The sequence below is a fragment of the Bemisia tabaci genome, unplaced genomic scaffold (genome assembly GCF_918797505.1).
Source record: "Bemisia tabaci unplaced genomic scaffold, PGI_BMITA_v3".
Taxonomy (NCBI): domain Eukaryota; kingdom Metazoa; phylum Arthropoda; class Insecta; order Hemiptera; family Aleyrodidae; genus Bemisia; species Bemisia tabaci.
The window spans coordinates 69918-94984 of NW_027311739.1; the positions used below are offsets into that span (position 1 = coordinate 69918).

Sequence of the window (25067 nt, forward strand, 5' to 3'; positions counted from 1 at the left end):
TTGCTGAGTTTATTTGGTCAAAAAGCTGAGTTAGGGCGATTTTTAGACGATATGTTCTTATACCTCCTGATAGTTTTTGGAATTTTTTGTGGAGGTAGGTAAAAAGGCCTCAAAATTTAAAATGTAAGTCCTCTATTCAATTACTTTTACATCTGGACGTATTTCTGTTAAACGGAACTGGCGCTAAATTGAGTTCCATTTGAGGATTTTAGAATCCCGGATAGCGCGTTCTGTCAAACAGAACTAAACGCCATGAAAAAGCATTGAGAGTATAGGACAGAACGAGCATCGCCTTCCGCAACACCCGCCAATCAAAGCCCCCCTCTCCCTTCCTCTCCTATGGCGCTTCGTTCTGTTTGATAGAAATACGTCCATTTTTCTTACCAATTATAATCAAAGTTATTTTTCTTCTTTTGATAACTTCTCTTCCTCTAATCATTCAAAATATTTGCCATAATTTTTTGTGCAGTACTTTACACCCCTATTAAAGGAAAACGCTGTAGGAGCCTTTAGATGTTGCCAAATTCCCTTTGATAAAATACGAATTTTCAGGGGAATCTGTGGTTATTTTTCTTTGAATTTTCCATAGAATTTCATTTGCAATCAGATTTAAATTATCTGACGATTTCAAAAGAAAATATCCATAACTCTTCTCCAAAATAAATATTCTATCAGAGGAAATTTGGCAACTTTCGAATGTTCATACAGTGTTTTTCCTCAGCACAGCAGTCAAGGCCTTGCATCTTTCTACGGAACTAGGATTGTCTCTTCAAAATCTTCCTTAATAGGAGAGTTGAAAAACTTTCAATGAGTTGAGAAAAAAATTATTTTCTATATCTTCGCCAACATATGAATGAAATAAATTACAAGGGAAGAAGTTATGTACCTGATATGAGCAGAGGCTATGATTCGGTCTCCAGCTAGTTGCCACACATGAAACTCATGAACAGCTAGAACACCATCCACATTGTCAAGTAAACGTCTTTCGATAGCATCAACTTGGATATGAGTAGGAACAGTTTGAAGTAAGATTAACGCTGATTCTTGAAGGAGAGGCCAAACTGATTGGAGGATCAGTAGCACCATTACAACACTTAGAGCAGGATCTATGTAGTACTTGTACTTCCAGTCTGTCCACCAAACAACCTAAAATGTGAATGGAAACAGTGAGTTGCAGGAGAAAGAAGAATTGAAGTGATGAGGTGTGGTTTCTCCACTGTTGATGACGATTCATTTTTGAGTAAATATTTCCATTAGGCAAAAAAGCCACACACACGAAAAAAACCCAGAATGCAACACCTATAAACTACAATTATAGGAAATCGCTGGCTCTATTAACGACAGAGTCCACTTATGGTAGAGCTTCAGTTTTTGAGAGGCCTTCTGGTTACAGAGAAAATCAGCTTAATTTCTTTCTATTAAAAAATGATGGGTCAAAATTATTATGAAGAGAATTAAGAGAATGTCCATACTTTTTCTTTCCCTATGGCTCAAAGGAAAAGAGCAAATTTTGTGAAGGGTGCGATATGCTCACAGCAGTATTTGATGATTCGATAACTCATATTTTTAAGAAGGTTAGATATTTAGACTTACAGTTGCAGAAATAATAACAATGACGGAGCCCAAAGCATCAGCGAGTACATGGAGAAACACGCCTCGCATATTCATCGACTCAGATGAGGATGAAGCAGCATACTTCTCTTCTTTTTCGCTGTGCTGGTGGTGACTGTGAGAGTGCGGAGGTCGGAAACTTGAGTCATTTTCATTGTCATCTGTCGATGCACCAACTGAGACTAACTGAGTGAGCCTCGTATGGCTTCTCGATAGTCCTCCATGAGAATGGCCATGGCCTCCTCCATGTTCTACAGAAGTTCAAAAATCAAGAATTAGTGTTACACATTCAACATACCTACTTATAAGACAAAACTCTGCTAAAATATACTGTTTCTCTCCTCCTAAGGGTTATCCATAAATTATGTTAGGTACCTATGAGGGAGGGAGGTCTAGTACTACCTCACCAAAACTCTTCCCCGGAGTGAGAGAGGGGAGAAAGGACCTAGTTTGTAGGGGAAAAAAGGTCTAAAATTATTCATAGATAGCCCCCAGATAATTTTCAAAATGTTGCGATTTATAATCAATGGCAAAATTACAATTTCACTATTCTGAACAGATTATGAGATTATCCAAGCAATCGTTGATGCCATCATTAGGACTGATACATCATCATCAGAGCTTATACCTTGAAAATATTACCTTTCTATATGAGCAATGCTTTACCTAACTTTGGTTTGGACTTTTAAAAATTAAAAAAAATTGTATTTCTAAAAGAGATGATAATGATATTATTAGGTCTGAAAGATAAAGATTCACTCACGGTGGAAAAGAAGGAGTCCGATGGCATTGACTAACAGCCCAAGAAAACCAACAATTATGATGAGCTCCGGCTCATGAATGTCTTCAATTTCAATAAATCGTTTACATGCCTCAACGGTGATAGAGAAACAGAGTGCCACCAAAAATACTGCATTAACTAAAGCTCCAAGAACTTCAGCACGAGCCCAACCGAAAGTATTTTTTGACCATTTTTTTGGAGACATCTAGAACACAGCATAAAACAGTAGTAGATTTGTGATTAGAAAATTATTAAAAAACAATACAGTTATTTGAAAAACATTGAAAACAATCCAGATTCTTCTTCCCCATGCAATGCTTTTTAGGTTGCAATGTTCTATAAGTGGAGAGAACTGACTACATACTGTAAACTTTCCTCAGAATTTATGGTTTTTAGTATGTAAACTCTTAATAAACTGGCCTTCTGAACTTTCTCAAATTAGTTCACATGTTACTAACCTTCAAAACTTTCCTTACTTTAACATTTTGTACTTCAGAGATGATAATTTAACTTGCTCTAATGTCCAAAAAATTTTTAATGCGGGAATGAAATTGGGATTTGATTATTTTCCAGCTTATATAAATCTCTGTTACAAAAACATTACACATTTTTTAAACTACATACCTTCAAAACATACTGATTGCCTAGTTATCATTTTTTCAAGTGATTTTGTCATCAAAATTTTAATAAATAGTAGCTGGAGCTTATCTGTTAAGCTTAAGACAAAACCGACGTTGAAGGATATATAATGAAAATAGCAAAGTTCATAAAAGTAAAAACTGAGAAAGCACATACCTTCACCGACAAAAATGCCACGACAAGCGCAGCAACATCACTCAGCATGTGAAAACTATCTGCCACAAGAGACATAGAATTTGTGAGGTACCCTACAACGATTTCCACCAGAAAGAAAACCGTTGTCAGCCACAGCATCGAAATCAGACGGCATTTTTTCCCCGAGTATCGTCCCATTTCGAGCCCGGTTTCACAACCTGGAACAAAAAAATAAAATACATTGAAAAATGGCTTTTTACGAAGGTAATTGAAAACATACTATCGCAGGGAAGGGGTGGTTTCATGAGATTGATTTCGAGATTTTTCCCCACTATTGGGGCTATACGCCAATTTTCGGGGGTAAGTGGCATTCAGTTTTACGTTACGAATCGGTTGCTCTGGAGTCTGGAAGCCTCGCTGTTCTAGTTACAATCGCAAATACGCGGTTTAAATTGCGGTTTTAGCGATTTCTGTGGTTACATGCGTTGAGAAACATTAATATGACCTGAGTGTCGCCGCATGACTGAAAAGTAGTCAGACACTGGTTGGCACAAGCTGAACGATAGCCAACCAACTCGGTTCCACAGAGATGGGAAATTTTACGGTGAATCCATACCGAGAGGGAATAAACATCGGGATATCGATGGTATTTTTCTATTCCTTTGGTTTCACCTATACTTGTTTTAGCAAAAACGGAACCGCTGCGTCTAGAAGAACATAAAGCTGACTACTTACATAAAAAAAAAAAAAAAACCTCTTGGGAAAATCCAAAATCGAGTCCACGAATATCTGAACTTAAAAATTTACTGTTCAATTCAACAGACCGAAAGCTATGTTTTTCACCTTTTATCGCGTTCGGATACTTTCGTAAATTTGAAGTTGTCACTTAATAATTCTGTGACAGTCGCCTAAATTGCGCACCCGAACATACGGCATTTTTGGCTAAAAATAAAAAAGGAAACCAATTTTAACGCACTTCGTCCGATATTACGATTTCTGTTCCTTTACTTCCAGTATAAATTCCCTTAAAATGGCGCGCAAGCGTGTGTTGAAACCACGCGGGCGAAGAGAGCCATAGTGCGCCTTCATTTCCATGTGCACGCAACACGAATACTCCGCAAGGAGAGTAGGTGCTTCTATGCGCCACGATATTAGCAACGCGTCGCGTTTTTGTCTCCACCGGCAAAGGCACAAACTGCGAACGGTTTTTTACATTTCCATCCTTTGAATGCAATGATTTATAACGACAAATGGACTGCATTTTGCGCTAAAGCGACCACTGTTGAGATGCCTCAGAGGTCAGCACGGAATGCATCAGAGGTCAGCACGGAATGCATTAGAGGATATTGATACCAGTGGATAAATGGATATCTCCCCATTTTAAACTGTGGTAAATAATCGACTATCAAGGCGTTCATTCCGAACACCCGGTTTATTGATCCTTTTCCATAGATTTAAATGGCAGATCAATCGATATACATATCGCAAAGTACGCCACGCCACTGATAAATACCCCACGGCATAGAGAAAAAAAGGTGTTGGAGTTTCGGGCATCTTGCAGGGCCGGATTAAGGGGGTGGCCACATGGGCCGCGGCCCATGGCGGCAAATCTATAGGGGGCGGCCAATTTTGCAATTTTCTTAAATGTAGGTATTAAAAAAAAATCGGATTTAGAAAGAAAAATTACAAACGAGAGAAGGCGAAAAAATCTCTCATTTCCCAAGAGTATAATAATTTGTATTTATGCCGTCTTCCAGAGATACAAGAGACAGCACCTTTAATTATTCAAGTTAAGAGAGAAACCAAATAGTTAAAACACACAATTTGGCCTAGATTGGCGCGACTTAGAAAGAAATGATGACGAGGACTTGAGATGAAAAGGAGAAGCCCTCGGCGCGGCGATCGGCATGTAACACATATTAGCGCCTACAAGACTGCACGAATACTTCACGCATTGCGTCAAACACAGTGCGTTCAGCAGCGGTCGGCGTGAAACTCACAGCGCCTACAAGACTGTCGGAATACTTCACGCATTGCGCCAAACACGGTGCGGTCAGCGCGGCGCGGCGGCGGAAGTTAAAATCATTGATCCACATTTATGTTTGTTCTTTCATAATTTTTTCGTTCATTTTTTATGAATGAAGAGCCTTGTCCACACAGAGATAGGTTTACGAAACTTAACTTTCGCACAAAGTTCCGTGAACTTTTGCTAGTAATGTTGACAGGGCTTTCGCAAAAAATGTGTCTAACACGAGTAAACGCGTCTTATGCACCCCTCCCCCGCTGACACGTTCATTTGATGGTTTTTCTTGATGTTTCAAAACTAATGAGAAAAGGGCGGCAAGTAGGTAAATCCGGCCCTGGCATCTTGAAATTTTTTGATGGCGTAAGTCGGTAGCTACGGCGACTTTTATCATCGATTTTCTTGGAAATGGTGTAGTTTATGGAAAAAAAGTAATTCTATAATAAGTGTTTGAAATTATGTCATGAGTTGATTTAAGCAAAAAATCGGACGTTATGGTCCGTTTTTCATACTCCGAATTCCGGATTTCGCTGACCAGGTTGTACCGACATACTACGTCACAAGGTAAACAATCCTCAAGATGCAAACACCTCCTTTTTACTTTCTCGCTCCCCTAGGGTAGAGGAAGTATTTTTTTCTCCATGACCCCACGGAAAGTGGATCGAAACGGGGCCGGGTAGATCGCAATAACCCCTTTCCAATTTAAACAGACTGCCCTCGATCTTGAAACTTACGCGATTGACCGTCGTTACGAAATGGACGTGTTGACTTTTTTTGGCTCTCTCGGTGATAACGCACGGTGTCCTGTTTAGATAGAGTTTTGCTTATAGCCGGCCCCTCGCGCTTCGTCACAAATTTTCCGCGAGATACGACTAAAATCGGCCGAAGAATGACAAACGCATTCTCAGAGGCCGGCAGTTCATTTTGTTGTTGTTAGGTTTTTTCAGGGTGTCTGGTTTTTTTTTTCATTTTGGGATATCCTGATGAAATCCTGATTTTTAACTGCTAAGTCCTGATTTCATAATTTTTCCAAATCTTGATTTTTTGCAAAGAAAAATAAACATTTCTGTATAAGCGTACAAAACCTCTCGTGCAAAGGCAGAAATCTAGAATAAAGTCCTAAGGAATAAAAACAAGCGCTTTTTTCAAATCCTGATTTTACGACCGATTTTTCCTCAAATCCTGATAGAATCGGGAAAATCATAATGCTAGATGTTTTGTCCACTGTAGTGGAATCTGCTTACTTGCGCCTAGATTACGAGATCAGATTAGATTAGATTCTCGATCCTAGCAGTTACAAAGCCCGCCATCGGTGTAGCACCGCGGGCCGCGGGTAAAGTGGCGAGTGCCTGGACAGTCGAAACGCCTTCACTTTCGTGCGTATGCAACACAGGCATCCATAGAGCCCGAAAAGTTGCATCCCGGAGTTAAAACGGAAGTATAGTGTTCGTCGCACTCGAAACTAATTTGGGGAGCTTTACCTGTTTCTAATACACCGTAAATCAATTCCAGCATTGCCTGATGTGCCGATGAAGTGAGATATTACTGATTTTTGTTGAAGAATGTAGATGTTGCACGTGTGAGGGATTTGCGATTTGACTACTGGTTCTCATGTAAAAGTTCGCGAGAAACGCGATGGGGCCACTGGTTTTCTCTGAAATCATCTCCCAAGCTCAAAAAAAGCTCTCAAAGTGAGGCCAAAATGGAGGGGATATTCCACTCTACCCTGAGAGTCCACCTCTACATCAAAACAAACCCTCCATGCAAAGATAGGGAGCAAATACATTAGCAGTGATGCCGAGTTTTCAGTTTTGGAGTCCCCAAATAAAGTGGCAACCCTGCTACTGTATTTGCTCCCTATCTTTTGCATGGAGAGTTTGTCTTGATGTAGAGGTGGACTCACAGGATAGCGTGAAATATCCCCTCCATTACGCCCTCAACTTGAGAGCTATTTTTGAGCTTGGGAGTCGATTTCAGAGAGAACCAGTGGTACCATCGTGTTTCTCGCAAACTTTTACATAAGAATCAACATTCAAATCGCAAATCCCTCGCAAATGCAGCATCTTCATTGTCAATTATCCGATCAATGCTTTGATTCTTTAAAGACACAATCATTTTGCTGTCCTAAAATGTGTGCTGCGGCCTCTACCTTCTCTGATCTAAGAACGACGAATGCGGCAAAGTCGTTTCATGGCCACTTCAGAGAAATTCGAGCGCACATCTCAAACATATTTGTATTTTTTTTTTCATCGAAGCGTCGGCAAAAAAGCCCAGACAGAAATGTAAATCGATCTACGGTTAATTCGGAGCTTGGTGCGGTAGTACTTATAAGACTTAATATTTCGAAAGAAACGAGTGAAGTAATACTCGCTTTGGACTCAGGTCAGATCATTGTCACGATTCACTCTCATGAACGTTTTTGCAAATTTTTTTCAACTTCAAATTTTGACCCGCCCGTTGTGCAAACGAATTTCCGCACCTTGGGCCTTGTCTCCACGGGACGTTTTCATGGGATTTGTCCCAAGTTCGAATCGCAGCAATGAAACTTCTGGGATTTTTCCCGGTCACCGTCTCCACGGGACAAGGCTCATACGGTCCTGCGACTAGTTTGCGCGGGAAGATAACTTATAGTTAAAGTCGAGTATTTAACCGGGATTAAAATAATAATTGCACTCAATTGAAAATTAGACACATTATTTTAACTAAACAAACATGAACAATAGAGTAATCAACAAAATATCGCACAATTCGTTTACACTTCTTCTTCTTCTTCTCTCAGTGGGTCCTAAGAGTAAAAGGACCATATTATTTGGTACTTGATTTGGTACTTTGTGCGATATTTTGTTGATTACTCTATCGCTCATGTTTGTTTAGTTAAAATAATGTGTCTAATTGTCAATTGAGTGCAATTATTATTTTAATCCCAACTTCGTAAGTGGGATTTTTCCCTGGGACAAATCTCGTGGAACGGCCCGTGGAGACACACTGAAAAAAAATTCTCGGGGTTTTTACCAAGGTCCGTTGGTACCTTTACCATCTCACTTTTTTTACCAATAATTGGTAACTTTACCAAGACAGACTGGTAAGCTTACCTAAAAACCGGTATTTTTACTGTTTTTTTCAGGTAAGAATACGACTTTTATTGGTAATCAATTCCTGGTAACTTTACCATTTTATCTTGGTAATTCTACCACAGTCGATAAAAAAATATTGGCGTTTTTACCAAGGTCCAGTAAAATTACAGTGAAAGTTCAATAATTGTACCGAGATTTCTCGGTAAAATTACCAATTCCATAAATGGTAATTTTACCAAGAAAAATTGGGATCAAATAGAACCCTGAATTCTTGGTAATTTTACCCTTTTCTTAGTAAATACACCGAGATTTTTTTTTCAGTGCAAGGCCTTGCACGGGCAATTTTTCAAGATGGGTAAACGCGAAGCCCCTCGCTTCTTCGGTGGATGATCAAATTTATAAGGGTTGCAGGGGGGAGGAATGGTTGTTGAAAATCTAAGTTCACTAACTCGAGCGCTGTCTTGATTTTGTTCCCAGCGTTTGCGTTTACAAAGAGAGAAAAAATAGGACGACGAGTTAATAATGCAGCGCGGTAAAAGCGGGCACGTTTCGAGATGAGGTGCGTGTGCAAAATATGTGTTTCCTCGGCAACCCAGGAGCCAAATTTAAGGAAAATGAAACTTTAGCTTGATCGAAACAAGGGTTACATGGGTTACATCGTAAGGGACGTTCAAGAGAGCTCTGGCGATGATCTTCGTGAAGGATCACAATAATTTGTTACTACTAAGAATACAAAATACAACAGAAGCTCTATGGCTTTAACAAGCTTTCAGTTAGGTACACACCAACCATAATGCTTAATGCGAAAGCCTGCAACGTAAGAGAGTCCCTATTTTTTGTGGAGACGAATCATCGTGATGCCTTGTAAGAAGGGATGTATTTCCACAGCCGTATGCCGAAGAATTTTACTCCAAGTCAATAAAAATTAGCCATTTTAGAACCATCGTACCTTAACGCTTAAATTCGAAGCGTGTATCTTTAATTGCGGTATTACGAATCTTCATGTTTTATTGCCTTTTTAATTTGGTACAGGAAAATTAACCGAAATGAAATATGAATTGTCGAAACTGATTCAAAGATTTTAAAGAAAATTCAGGTTCAAGGAGATACGTGCTGAAGCACACCCTATAGCCCTCTGCGGGCCGATTATCGAAATCGATAGAAAAGGCTACAGACAAAGAAGACAAAATGAAAATGGAAAGATCCTATCGGTTGAGGCGGGTGGTTGCAATGGACAAATGCAGATGGATAGATTAACGAACGGCAACCAGCGGAGGACCCTGTAGTGAGTCCATAATTTTCTCCCTTAGTCTATAGGGACCAGGACCACCCATATCAACCGATAGGATCGCTCCATACTCCCTATGTCTTTTTTGTTACAGCTTTATCTATCGATTATAATAATCAGCCTGCTGGCCAGACAGCTCCTGAATGTGCATTGAGAGCATCAGCTCACTTGAAACCAGACCTGAGCTTTGAACTCACGAGCTTTTTGATGGAACAGAAACAGACGAGTCGTTACGATTCTTACACAATGGAGATGTTGCATGTGTGAGAAATTTGCGATTTGACTGTTGATTCTTACGTAAAAGTTCGCGAGAAGCACGATGGTGCCACTGGTTTTCGCTGAAATCAAAAAAATCTCTCAAGTTGAGGCCAAAATGGAGGGGATATCCCACGCTATCCTGAGAGTCCACCTCTACATCAAGACGAACTCTCCATGCAAAGATAGGGAGCAAATACATTAGCAGGGTTGCCACTTCATTTGGGGACTCAAAAACTGAAAACACGGCAACCCTGCTAATGTATTTGCTCCCTATCTTTTGCATGGAGAGTTTGTCTTGATGTAGAGGTGGACTCACAGGATAGCGTGAAATATCCCCTCCATCACGCCCTCAACTTGAGAGCTATTTTTGAGCTTGGGAGTTGATTTTAGAGAAAACCAGTGGTACCATCGTGTTTCTCGCGAACTTTTACATAAGAATCAACATTCAAATCGCAAATTCCTCACACATGCAACATTTCCATTCCATCTTTGCGAGTATTGAATTTCGCTGCATTCGGAGCAGGTTGCATAGAGAAGCACCATCGCGGTGCATTATCCTTCCGCGCTGTTACGGTGACCAGAGGATCGCGAGCGACTTCCACGCGCGGAATATGCTCACTTCCCGAGGCAGGTATTTAGCGATCGTGGATGAGAATGATTGCTCTCCGAAGCAGAAAGCGTGGCTTACCGTTGCCTAGTTTCTCCTTAAAATTAGATCACCTCATACACGTTAAAGTGAGTAATGACGTTTTGAAAATTCCCATGTTTCCCGTAAAAATGGCAACACGGCTGCGGTTGTGGATCTCGATTCCAGGACCGAGATTCAATCTGAAGGAAGTGACCGACTGAAGGTGCAACGATTGTGACGTCATTGTGCTGTCGACGATGAGATGAAGCTCCCGCTTCCGCTGATCCCTAGACCCGGCGGTGACTCTAGGAATTTTAAAAATTTTAATCGCGGCTCATACTGCCGTGCTAAGGAAGAACGCCGTATGAGCATTCGAGAGTTGCCAAATTTCCTTCGGTAAAATGTTCATTTTCAAGGAAAGTTATGAACAATTTTCCTTGAAAACTTCAGGAACTTTAGGTGAAATTGCGAACAAAATTATCTGAAAAATTGGAGGGAAAATATTCGTAAGTTTACTAGGAAATTCGTTTTTTAACAGAGGAATTTTGGCAACGCCTGAAGGTTCATACGGCGTTTATCCATAGCACGGCAGTATAGCTATTCTGCCGTGCTAAGGAAAAGCGCCGTATGAGCATTCGAATGTCGCCGAATTGGTTCCATCATGTTATTTAGTTTTGTAGGAAATTATGCAAATTTTGCAAAATCGGACAAAATCTGGAAACTTGAGAGCTGATTTTTTCGAAAATATGAATCAAAAAAGTTTGAGAGTGGTTACATTCTTCACATCTTTCGTGAAATTGCCTTTCAGGAACACCCCTTGAAATTGAAGTTGTGACGAAATAAACATCAAAATTTGAAAATATGGCCAAAAATCTCAAGTCCGGCCTCTTCTCCTAGCTCGTTCCACTGCGCGACATAGGTATCCGAGAAACCTTGGGTCATTTAAATGCAGACACATTTAAAACATGAATCATAATTGGAAGTTATTACGCAAAGAAGTGCGAGTGTCCGAATTTTCAATGAGCTTTCAATCGGATAAGAATATATTCTCGGATTTTTTCAGCATGCGCGTTCAATAAAGACTGGAGAATGCCACATTTTCAGCACACTCGCTGAGAAGGAAACACACACTGCCGACTGCCGCACAGTGGGTCGAGTCAATCGGAGAGGTCGGACATGAAATTTTTTTACTAAAACTGCAAATTTTCATGTTTAATTCGTCACATTATAAATTTTGAGGGGTACAAGGTGAAGAAAATTTCACGCGGAAACCAACGGAGCCACTTTCAGAACCTCAAAGTCGTGTATAACAGGAGTAATGAGCGTTTGAAGTTTCCGAATTTTGTCCAACCTCTCCTATTAACTCGATCCATTGTGTGCCGCATGACGTTGGTCAATCTCCGATGCTTCATGATTTCCGTGGATTAAAGGGAAAAAAATCGTGGTTCATTTTCGTCAATTTGAGGCGTGTCGGAGAAAAACTTTTGTATTAGTCATTGCCAACAACGTAACTTTTAACTTCTGGAATGCATTACATCCTCGCTGATTAGCTAAGAAGACTGATTGAAAGATGTAAACAAAAACAGTTATCTAACAGTGGACAGAAGTTTTATCCATTTCCCATCTATTTTTTTTCCTTGTCGAACTGCTGCGTAAAAAATTTGATTCTCAAGATTATGACGCTTCAAGATCTCGATGGTGACTTTACACTTGGGGTGGACCGCGTGTAGCAGAGAGGAACCAAGCCACATCAGCTTTTGCCAAATATACCTGGGCATTTCATTTTTTTTTTTTTACAAGAGGACGTTTGTGTGGATTCCTTTGAAAATTTTCAGGGATTTTCTTTGCACTACGCAGTAAATTCACTGAAATTTGTACAAAAATCCGCACGACCGCTTTCATGTAAAAAATTATTAAATTGCCCTATTTTTGGCGATCGGTGATGTGGCTTGGTTCCTGTCTGCTTAACGCGGTCCGGTTGGGATTCGTTCGCTTTCGCAATAAGCTACGGAGTATACATCATTCTCGTGAGGAATGTAATAAAGGAATTGATTGAAACAATGAGACGGTGGTTAAAGTGGTCGACAGGGCATCGGAAAAAATCGCGCAAGCATTTGATTGTCATCGCGGGATTGTGCGCGGACGATCAGCGAACGCGACTATCTCCATTGTCGAGCAAAATCCACGGCGCACTAGAGTACCTACAAAGGGAAAGTATTGTCATGCCTGTGCCGCTCTCTGATTGGTTCATCAGTTTGAAGCTTTCTATTGGGCTCTTATGGACCAATGTTGGAGAACCCGAATATCATTAATTAGCTAGGCAAGAGGTGTAATTTTTGGCTAAAGTATCCATAAAAGTTTGTTCATAAAACTGAACTTAGAGGTTGGTGATAAGAAATGAGAAATTAATGAAATAAAAGGGTACGGGTACTTTAGTACGTTGAAGTTATCTGAGCAACAATTGATAGCACCTAAGACGATTCAAATTTTCACTATTTATGTTATGTTATGTTCCTGACATTATGATGTTGAAATGGAACATAGAACTCCGAGATTTTTTTCGGTCGAAATTTTTTAACTTGAGATAAAATAGTACAATACGATAGTATCTCTACAAGCAAACCGATGTATTTTTTTTATGTTTAAAAAAATCTCGAAGTAAAAAAAAACATAATAAAAGGGGGAGACCCAGTATTTTCCGTTGAAGTCCCTGACGTTTGTCTGTTTTCCCAGAAAAATTTTTGAAAACATTGTTTGTACCCGACATTTTCCTCTTTTGCAACTCTACAGTACCTACGATAGACCCTCTATAGATGTTACGTTCAGGCTTGGTCGAATTTGAATTTTGAGTGATTTTCTTTTTTAAAATGCACCCGACGTAAGCCTATGAAGCTTTAAAGGACAATTTTTTCTCAACCCATACGCTATGGCGGAGATTACGCGTAGTCTATGTATGGTGCGTGGCATAATACATTGTACATTATATTACAATCCAATACAATAGGAGTATAAGGATGTTCTTCAATACAGGCGGAGGTCCCAAATATTCGCTATAAAGAGCGAAAAACAGGGGGGGGGGGGCGTGAGTGGAGTGACGAAATAAATGAGGTTAAAGAGTCGAATTCTAAACCAGCGATCAGTGCAGTGATGGCTGTTATCGATATAGTACTGATTGTGCGCTGACGAGGATTGATAAATGCACACAATGATAGCTTGGTTTGTTTGGGTCTTGCGTTTGTGGTGGAGAAAGGAGAAGAAACGCTTTAAAGGTCTGACGGAAATCGCATCAATGGAGAATTTGCAAGGGTCTGAAATTTGATGAATTTCCTGTTTAAGTGGAATCCTCTGAGTGAACTGAACACGGAGATACCCTTGATTCATAAATTGAGCAATTATTAGAGGAGATATGACAAAATAACCGATTCTGCTAAAATACATGTGTTTAAATGGGAAATGCCGCCAGATGACGTCACAAGGCGGCACATTTTCTCACTTTTAAATCAATTTTTCTCCAATTTCCCATGTCAGAAAAAAATTATGAAAAATATTGCGAACTCAGCTCATTAGGCACTTTCAGATGAAGCAATAAAAAAATTGCGTGCAAATTCTCCATTTGCATATCGAGTATATCAACTAGGAAATTCCTACCGAATTACTTCCACTCTTACGGATAAAGTCTACTCCTCATTCATATATTTTCGGGTATATTTTGGGGGCAAAACAGGCTTCGGAGTGGAATACACTGCGGATTTTGGTTCGAAATTTCTAAAAGCGTATTTACACGGTGTTACTTCTTTAATTGAGAGATATCTATGACAATGGTTTGTGGTGGTAGAAACGTGGCGGCAGGACGATGTAATTTTTGGCTAGCGGTAGGTACTGTCCCCGAAAGGGTAGCAAAATATTTGTTCCTTAAAAACTGTGAATTTTTTCTGGAGGATATGTAAGCGCCGAAAAACTGGTGTCGACGGAGTCATCATAGGCAAAATTGAGTGGTGCGATCGCTGATTCTTGCTGAATTCACAGCACGCCAAATTTGACGATTCTTTCAACAACAATTTATTCTAACTAAGGGCCATGACTAACTTGTAGAACTTCGAATATAATAAAGCGTGAAGCCGTTCTCACACAATCTAAGTGAGAGCTTTAAAGTGGCTGGTCAATGCCGTTTCCAGCTCTCTTAATGACTTGAGGGGCGAGCTCCAGTCTCCGATTTTACCCACTTCGACCGTGTGAAGACGGCTTGAAATGCATCTATTATAAGGATGGCGTTTAGCAGAAGGAACCAAGCCACATCAGCTATTGCCAAATTTAACTGGGCAGTTTAATTTATCAAAGGAAAGCTTGTGCGGATTCCTTCGAAAATTTTACGGAATTTCCCTGGTAGAAATTGACGATAGGAGCTGCGTTTCAAAATACCATAGGAGTTCTTATAGCCGACTGAAGAGGGCGATAGAAAATCATATAGCTGGCTGTAGAAAGTGGAAAAAATCATACGGCCGGGCTACACGAAGCGATAAAAAATTATACAGCCGGGATATGGTTCCTATCGCCGGGCTTTACACTTTATCGCCTGGCTGTTGCTTTTTCGCCATCGGCTATAAAAGGCTATTGGAACTTGTGTAGAAATTCGTGTGCTTTGTAAATCCTTAAGTTTGTAATACGGAATCACCTTAATATTTACAAAACGCACATTATATTTTCCTTTACTACATATTTTTTTTCATCAATTAAAATGTTAATAATCTATACAGAGTGTGCAAACATTTCAAAGTCATGAGTTGAAAAACGGTGACTCCACGAGATTAAATATTAGAGCCTAACACAAAGCGGAGCGGCGGCGCACGGGCGCCTACAAACCTAACAGGGATACTTCACGCATTGCGCAATGCGCGAAGTATCCCTATTAGGTTTGAAGGCGCCAATGCGCGTTTCGCGCTGGCTGCCCGCCCGCCGCGCCGCAGCGTACCACGGCGCTTGAAGCAACTATTTCACACCAGAGGTATTCCACAGTATCATACGGAATTGCAAGCGCTCCAACATGTTAGGAATGGCAGGCATCCTTCAAAAGTACGGAGCTTTCCTCGCAAAATAAATCAAGATACTACGGCTCAAAAAGAGAGCGGTAGTCCAAAAACTCACTAAGTCCTAGCATCCGTAATTAGTAACGTTTAGCATACATTTTGTTGCCAGGCTGTTGCTTAGTCGCCATCGTCTATAAAATGCCATAAGACATTGTGTTGCCGGCTATAGAAGCTATTGGAAATCTTACAGCCGGCTGTAGGTCTATAGTATTTTGGAACAGATTCTACTGCCAATTTTTACCAGGGAATGGCTTTGTACTGTGCAACAAATTCACTGAAATTCGCACAAAAATCTGCACAACCGTTTTCGTGTAAAAAATTAAATTGCCAAGGTGATGTGGCTCGGTTCCTTTTTGCTTAACGAGACCCATATTTAAACCTTCCATGCGGAGGATCAATGACGCGTGGCGTGCTTACCGATACATCGATAGACCTGTCATTTAAGCCTATGGAAAAGGATCGATAAACAGGGTGTTCGCAGCGAACACCTTGATAATCGATTCCTTACCATTGCTTCAAATGGAGGAACATCGATAATCGATCATTCACGCCACGCCACTGCCGGGGCGGATCCACCGTGCGACGAAATGTTTCTCATTGTCGTCAAGGTATGCACCAGTGGTCAGGTGATAGAAAAATGCAACCGGAATGACACTGGGATACATCATCAAGAGTAGGTAAATTCGTAATGGGATTAATCACCCGTTCCTCTCAAGGGCACAGCTTTATTCTCTCTCTATCTCTACTTCGGCTAAATTCGCTAGAAAAGGATGCACACGTAAGGATAACGCGTCAGAAAACGTCGACAACAGAAAACTCATAGGTCATGCAGATATCCCAAACGAAAAAATGTACCTAAGTACATTTGAAATGTGAGAAGTTTCCTCTCGAATATTGTACTTTTTTTATGCAGCGCCAACTGCATGCGGGGCTCATGAGCCGTGGGTACGGGGCAAGGGCGTTGTGAGCAGGGCTCATGAGTTAATGATTCGGAAACGGGGCGTCGTGGCTCCCGTCGCCGCTGCTGACGTCACTGGCGGTTAAAAAATTTCATTCATTATTACCGCCCTCAACTAACGAGCACACCCTTCTTCCCCACCCGTACATAGTTTCGTTCAGCAGAAATACGTCCATTCGGTGAAGAGACTTGGAACTTCCTGCACCCTAGCATTTTCTTCGACCAAGGACCGCCGCTGGCTTTTGGGGTTGCCTCCAACAGGGTGTCTACTAAAACAGGCTGCTCAAAAATAAGTACTTTTACAGTACTTTTTCAGTACATTCTCAAGAAATTCAATACCTCCTCCAACAGAAAAATGCCTTACTTTTTCAGTACCTCCATTTAACGAAATTCGAAATATTTCAAAAATTTGAAATTGCGACAAAAATGACAAAAAATTTAAAAAAAAATCCGGACCTTTCAGAGGAATTTCCGCACTTTTTCAGTACTTCCGGACCGCCCTTAAAAAATCAGTACTATTTCCGGACTTGTAGACACCCTGCAATACATTCTTAGGAAATTCAGTACCTCCTCCAACAGAAAAATTCCGTATTTTTTCAGTACCTTCATTGGACGAAATTAGAAAAATTTCAAAAATTTGAAATTGCGACAAAAATGAGAAACAATTTTAAAAAATTCTGGACCATTTTACGGAATTTCCGCACTTTTTCAGTACTTCCGGACCGCCCTTAAAAATGAATACACTATTTCCGGACTTGGGGACACCCTACTCCACCGACTTCTCCATCGACGACCCGCGTTCGGATCGGCGCGGGGGACGGGGTGCAAAAATTTCGCTCCGTGCGCAACGGACGGAGGCCGACTCTAAAAAACGCTGCGGTTACACGATGCGCGGCCGTGTGGAGACAAAGAGAGGGAGATTATTTTTGGCACGGCCAGTCACTCGGGGCTCGGCGTGATGGCCACGGTCAGGTCACTTCCCCACGCAGATCCACGCTGCGCCCGACGGGACTCGGGATCCGGAGCATCAAAGCTAGGACGAGTTGATTATCGTCATAACGGAGGGAGCACCGCGCCCTTGAGAGTCCAGATCCGTAACCGGAACGCCGGACCCGGTAGACGCCACGCCGGCCGCAGCTTTCGGGAATCAAGGATGGGCGCCTCCTCAAATTAAATAAATTCACCGAGGAATTCCTGGACCTGGACCCTTTGCCTCCTCCAACTCACTTCAAGAGCCCCGTTCGTGGATCCAGGACGCCTTCTTCCCGCCTAAATGGGAGCGGGGGGGGGGGGGGGGGGAGAAGCATTACATACAGGGTGAGCCAAAAGTCCCGCACCACCGGCGTTCGGTATCACTCCTATAAATTGGCCAGTTGCACTGGTAACAGAATCGTGTTTCGGTGCTTTATTCTCATAGATTAGCTAAAAATAATAAGATCTGTCCAAACAGCAACTTTTTACGTTGAACATTGACCGAGATACCGTCCTTTAAAAAGTCGGGGTTTCGACGTCATCAGGTGTCTACTAAAACTGGCTGGCCAAAAATCAGTACTTTTACAGTACTTTTGCAGCACATTCCTAAAAAAATTTCAGTACCACCTCAACATAAATATTCAGTAAATACTTGTTCAGTACCTCCAATTGACGAAATTCGGCAAATTTCAAAAATTTCAATTTCCCTTTCGAATTGCGACAAAAATGACAAAAAAATGAAAAAATTCCGGACCTTCTTACGGAACTTCTTCAGTACTTCCGGACCGCCCTTGAAAAATCAATACTATTTCCGGACTTTCCGGAAATTCCGGACTTGTAGACACCCTGGTCATCCACCGTGGTAGTGCATAACATGGTATGTACAACCGCGGTGGATTACGTCATAAATCGAATTTTTCAAGGCGCGATATCTTGGTTAATATTCAACGTAGAAAGTTGCTGTTCGGACAGATCTTATTAACGTTAGCTAATCTACGAGAATAAAGCATCAAAACACAATTCTGTGACCAGCGCAACTGACCCAATGTGAAGAAATCCATGTGGAGACTTGAAATTTTGTGAGTACTCCTCGGTTCAAGGGAACGACTCTTTGGTGCCCCCAAGATTTAGGGGAATCGCCCCAAAAAGGGGCAATAAACCTAAGGAGTATACGGTTGATGCGGGAGTCTTGGATCATCCTTAACACGAGAGCCGCTCTCCGACGCTCTTCGACGCCTAACCGCCAGAGTTCCCTATATATTCTTCTAAAGCCGGTCAGGGCTTCAACTCCCTGAAGGGGGTGCGAAGAGAGACGATTAAAAAAGTTCTTCGTAGGGCAGGGGAGGGGTTTGCTCCCTTGTTCGAGGTGGCAAGGTCAAAGTTCTGACTAAAAGGGCGTCTGTCAACTACTTGCGGCATTTGAGGAGAAGAGGGACTCGAGCTACCTAACGGGTGCCTATTATGGGGGGTGTAGAGGAGATACAGCCCGAGCCTTACTTCAGGTTTTCGATTACCCTTGCACGTATGGATTCATTTCGGGGGCCATTCAGAAAATGCGTGACGCTGAAAATGGGATTTTCTTATTCCTCCCATCCTTCCCATAACTCAAGTCTGCACCTCCCTTTATAAACTTCTGTAGCGTTTTGTTCGAAACCCCTTAAATTGGCGTTTCGTGATGAATTTCGAATGAGAAATTTTCAATAATCTTCTTGGCACAACATAACACGATTAGCTTTACGTAATTTTCGAGTTGTTTAGGATTGCCTTGCAGGACAGAACAGATGGGGCGTCTAATCGAAAAAATCGAATAAAAAGAAGAAAAAGAAAAAAGATTGCCTTCCGCAATTGATAGACCGCCCTGAAAGAACTTTAGCCCCTCACGTTCGAGGCGCAGCTGGATTCGAATCCTAACTATACAGGAGGATTCGCCTACCAATGTGACAGATGCCTCCAAAATTTTATCATATTTTGGTCATACCAAATTTGAGCAAATTTCGTTGATTTCCCTTATCTTTTCCTCACCAAGAAAAATTCTTGATTTCTCTCATCTTTTCCTCACCAACAAACATTCTTGATTTGCCTTATCTTTTCCTCACCAACAAAAATTCCAAGTGGGTAAATATTTTCAGATTTGTTGGGTCATTTCTAATTTTTGCCGGCTCGTATACGTCATACACTATGCGGATCTTAGGAAAAATTTTTGCCGGCTCATATACGTCATACGCTGTGCGGATCTTAGGAAAACTGAAACTGCGGTACTTGATTATTTATCCCGTTATCTCCGAATTTCAAGTTCAAACTAGCCGGGTATAAAATACGGCTCTTCAACAACTGAACGGGTTCACGGCATAACAGCTGCCATTCGCACACGATCCGATGAACATCGGTCGTTTTACCGTTAAGTCACAGCCCGCGAAACGGCGGGACCGACAAAGAATCCACTTTCGACGGGCACTCTATTTAAGCAGTGCGTGAAGTACTTGTGCGATTATGTGCGTCTGAAGGCCCGCTAATTGGGCGGCGAATAATAAGAAGATGACGCAAAAATTCTCAGAAAGGAGGCTCACTGTCAGCAGTGGCCGCTACTGATTTTTCGATGCGGCGAGCAGCAAAACAAATGCTTGAATTTTCATGGGCATTTCTCATTTTTATGAATTGCTCTCTGAACGTCCCGATTGGTACTAATAAACTCGCCCTCCCCCAATCATTCACGGAATGAGCGATGACTCCCTTTGGCAGCCAACAAGTCCGAAGATTGAATTTCTCAACGGGTCTTTTTTTTTTCACACGAGTGCTATCACAGCATTATTTTTCAGAAAGTCCCGACTCTCATGTGGAGTGATCTATAAAGTTCCGCGCCACCGGCATTAGGCATCACTTTAATAACTTTTTAACAAATTGAGATGAAGACTTGGAATCTTGATAATGCTCCCAGGTGAAAGGGGACGTTTTCTGCAACCCCCCCCCCCCCCCAAATAATTTTTTTTTAAAGGATCCCCCTATAAGGGGCCAAGAACGGTCGTACGAAGCTCTTGAATCACCATATAAAACTTGGCCTCTAGCTCTTTGCCTTCTAGCCTCTTGGCTTTCTAGCCCTCATCTCTCTCTCTCTGTCCCTTAGAATTTTTAGGGGGAGTTTTTTAGGATTGGGCCGGGGTGGCTACCGCCACCTAGAATGACAATCTAATAATCAGATTTGAATCTTTAGAAAATTACGCGTAATAAACAAAGATGCGATGCAGGGTTCAAGTCTAAGACCGTACAGACCAGAGGGGGCGTAGCGTGCTTTGCGATACATCGATTGATCTGCTATTTAAACCTATGGAAAAGGATCGATAAGCAGGGTGTTCGCAACGAACACCTTGATAATCGATTCTTTACCACAGCTTCAAATTGGGAAATACCGAAAATCGATCATTCACGCCTCGCCAATTGTGCAGACATGAATCCGTTAAGAATGACGTAAAATAGGAATAAATTCTACAGAAAAGTCCGCGGTTGATTTTACTTTCCGCGGTGTTGATTTTACTCTTAGCATTCATGGGTAAAATAGGGTCGAAGTCCGAGTACGAGAACCAATGAAAGATGTGCGATATCGTCCACTTACAGAATTTCGCAGCGAAGGCAAGCCACAAACCGGGGATGCACGAATATTTATCTTTTCGAAAAACATACACTCATCTCGCTCCATAAACTTTTCTTAACTGATAGACCGTGCGTATTTGCGTAGACATATGGACGGATACTTGATGTTAACTTAAAGTTCGTCTTCAAATTCGCCGCACGGGCCACAAAAATATGCGAATGGTTCTCTCCGAAAAACACGCTTTCATCTCACACCATTTTTTGAGAAACTAAGAGACAATGCGCGAATTTCTTGACAAATCGACAGTGTAAGTCGGCAATCGCATAACTCGGTTTGCGACGTCGCAGACTTCCTATCATACTGTATTTTTTAAACGGAAAACTACTCAACGACAATTCTTTAAAACTGCCGTGATTTTTCCTCTCTGTGCGAAGACAATTCTGCATTAACTTCAAGGAATGATGTCAATTTGTTCTCCTTTAAAAAAATAACATAGAAGCGGAGATTTTCAGTCATCGCGAACGAGATATTATTATGTGAGTGCGGACTTACGCCGTCAAAATATCTCTCCGTTAAGATTCGCCTTCAGATTTGCGATACAGGCAACAAACATACCGGAGAGCACGAATAGTTGCCATTCGAAAAACAGAAATCACCATACATTTTGCCAAGCTAAAAAACCGGCGTAAACCCGCTAGCTTGACAGATGTCGCCCGCTTAAGATTCGCCTTCAACTTCGAGCATAGGCAACAAACCTACTGGGAAGCGCGAATAGTTACCTATCCGAAGAACACGCACTTTATTGCTCCATGAACTTTGATTGAATCGATAAACGACATTGTGAATCCGTCGGTAGGCATCGTCCTTAATTTCGTGCCTAACTTAGCATGTGTCTTTCGTGACATTGTATTTAAAGTAGGTAATAGTTGGTCACTCAACTTATGTTACATAATCGTACTTACGAATTTGTAAAATTGAATTGGTAAGTAGCTTTTACTTCGTTTTCATTTGTTGTTTTGAATATTTTATTCGAAAGGCCCAGTTGGCTCAATCGTTCGTAGCAAATATAATGATAGTTATTTTAGAAACTTCGAAGTCATCATTATTCAAAACCGAAGAGGAAGACAGAGAGAGCTTATGCCTTTTTTTTACCTTTTCGTTTTCTTCTCGACGACCAACATGCGAAACCGCGGACCTTCCGTTAGCGACGTTGACGTTAACCACCTGCATCTACCAATAGGAACGCTCCCTTTTCCCTACCTTCTTTGCCTATTGCTTTGTCTAATATTCTAATTTCAATTATTGGGCCACAGATGATAAAATTCATGAATTTGAAGCTATCGCTGTCGGTGACGGCCGCTTCTGAGCCTCTTTACACCACTTTCGGCTTTTCATTTTCTTTTGAAGTTTGGTTTCAACTGACAAGTTACAGGAACTTCTACGACCATGTGCTCGAGAGGCTGAAACTGAAACGCAAGATGCTTCTCCTTTGTTCTTATCGATGCTTTGCGATGCTTCTATCTCGGTTTACTGTTGAGTGGCTTGGATTAGCACTTGAAGAGCAGTTTTCACGATTAGTAGTTACTTTTGACTGTCAGCAAAGCTCTGCGATATTAAAGGCCTCTTCACATTGTTGAGAATGAGCCTCAATGTTGCTCAAGTGGAATGTATCATTGTTTCTTGGGTACCTCACATTTTTCTGCTAGTTAATGGTTATTACTTGGGGGAGACTAGATGAAAGTGGCTGTCACACCATCTTCTTTAGGTATATAGTAGGGTGACCGATTTGTCATGAATAGCTGGCAGAACATTTGCAGCGCGGGTTGCGTAACTCCGAAAATGAAGGGGCAATATACTTTTCTGATAAACACGTTTTTTTTTCCGGTGAAAAAAGTCAACATTTAAGATACTCTCTGATTAACATTGACAGAATTTTTCTCCGTGAACAAGATAAAAGGAAGCAATTCACGAGGTCCTCGCAAAGAATATTCAAGTACACACTATTAGAGTACATCAGAGGAGCTTCTGTTTTCATTTTAGGATAGATCAATGGTCAAAGTGCAAAACCACTTATCTCCAGGGTTGAGTTTCAAGACTTTCGCTCCAATTTTTTTTCCTAGGAAGAACAAGTCAGCTTTATGGCTTGAAACTTATGCAGAATATTCTGCTCACAGGGATGCAAAATGAAGGAGATTTGCAAGAATTTCCGTTAACTAGTATTCCAAAGAAAAAATTAAGTATAGGAGGAGGTCTACGATGTTGCAAATGGAGGTACGTGGTTTCTCACTTTGGCCATCAAGATGCACTAATCAAAATGACAGATTTTTTTCTTACTCGATAAGTGCACTAACACAGTAAAATGCTGGGATCAGAGGATATCTAGATGATAGAAAAAACTTTAGACATTGAAAACACTTGGGGACAGAATTAAGACAATACAAAAAAAACCTTCTGCGACTCTTTTTTTCCACATTTTTAAGATACTAACTTCTATCCTAGCTCTTCTGAGACAAAGATCCTCTACCTCAGCAGCTACTAGCCAGCAGTGTAAACTGAACTTCAAAATTCCATGGACAGGTCAGTGAAGCTCCATTTTTCAACTTTTCATTCAACAATTCTTCCGCTTTCGCCGAGTGAAAAGTAAAATTGTGTGATACTGACATGAAAACAATCGGATGAAAAATTAAACAGAAACTTGGATGTAACGTCAACTTTTCGTTCAACTTTTCATCCAACTGGCAGGAAAGTTGAGACAAAATTTACTAACCAGCATTAGCCAAAGCTGCATCTTCCAAAACCAGTACCTAGCAGAAATACCTGAATTCTGTTTGACAACATCACACGGCAACAGCCCCTGAATCAAATTTTATTGCCTTAAACTATCCACTCAACTTTGAGTCTGCTGAATAGTAAAACAGTGTGAATTTGGCTTGAGCTCCTTTGTAAGACATATGAAGTGGATAGAGACATAGAAACTTCAAGATAGTCATTCGACTCGAATGGCTTTTCAATCAGTGGACGGAAAAATCAGCCATACATCGGTGCACCTGGCCTAATCATTCAGAGGCTACTGTAGAAGGATTGAGGGTTCCGCACATCTAAAATGCATTTACATGAAAAATTTATCAACGTGGCTTACACGATAAGTGTGCTCACGATGTAGGTGTGCTTATGACTCAGATTTGAGCTTCATTGGACGGAATCTCTCGCTTTCACGACCTCCATGATTGGAGGTTAGGAAAAAGTGAATCTCAATGGGAAAGAGAACAAGGGGCATGGAAAATTTAAAATGAGAAACTCTTCCGGCATAGGCGGTTCGAAAGGTCGAAAATGAGGCGGATGGGCATGCAAAAGCATGAAAATAAAATACTTTTCAAATGTAAGAATAAGATGCCAAGACTTACGTAGAACAAAATGAAGATTTGAGGATGAACTGATAACACTCAATGGCTTGAAACACACATGATTTACTCACGATAAGCGCTCACTTATAAATAGGAGGGGCAAATACTTTGGACCGCACATTATTTTGCAAATTCGCGGACCATGCGAATAAACAGCGAAATAAACTCGAAGGAAATATTCGGTGAGGTTTCGAAGTCAATTCGGACGGTATCACTCAAGAATCCAAATCCACTGTGTGCAAAACGGACGGCACGCGGCAAGAACGAACCACAAGAACTGATTAGAAATTGACGGATCGGAAAAAGTCGGAACGATTCACAAACATCATAGAGTTGGCATATTTCAGATCGAAACTGGTGACGGAGGAGACTGCAGAAAGCAGAAACGACTGAGAAACTAACTGAAACTGAGCTGATGAGCAGTGAAGTGAAGAGACAAGAGAACTGCTGAAACTTTTTTTCACTCACTTTTCTTGACAACGGTACTCATTTACTAATCAGCAACTTAGCGTTTTGACTCAACGCTACTCACCGTTTTTACTAATCGGTTTTTTCTGTTGATCAATGTTGTCTATTTATTGATTTTTTTTCGTTTTTCATTTTTCTAGCATTTTACCATCTGATAA

General features: G+C 41.1%; 1 protein-coding gene across 1 annotated transcript in view; it reads right to left on the minus strand.

Moving 5' to 3' along the window:
• Positions 1 to 24902, minus strand: part of LOC109041960 (solute carrier family 30 member 1) — a 35179-nt gene extending 10277 nt beyond the window's left edge. Inside the window, exons 1-5 of the mRNA XM_019058486.2 lie at positions 24442 to 24902; positions 3188 to 3384; positions 2375 to 2597; positions 1594 to 1862; positions 887 to 1146 (exon numbers count right to left, since the gene is read on the minus strand). Of these exons, the coding sequence (XP_018914031.1) occupies positions 887 to 1146; positions 1594 to 1862; positions 2375 to 2597; positions 3188 to 3364 (929 nt within the window). The 5' untranslated portion in view covers positions 3365 to 3384; positions 24442 to 24902. The remainder of the gene's footprint in view (positions 1 to 886; positions 1147 to 1593; positions 1863 to 2374; positions 2598 to 3187; positions 3385 to 24441) is intronic.
• Between the last annotated feature and the right edge of the window lie 165 nt (positions 24903 to 25067).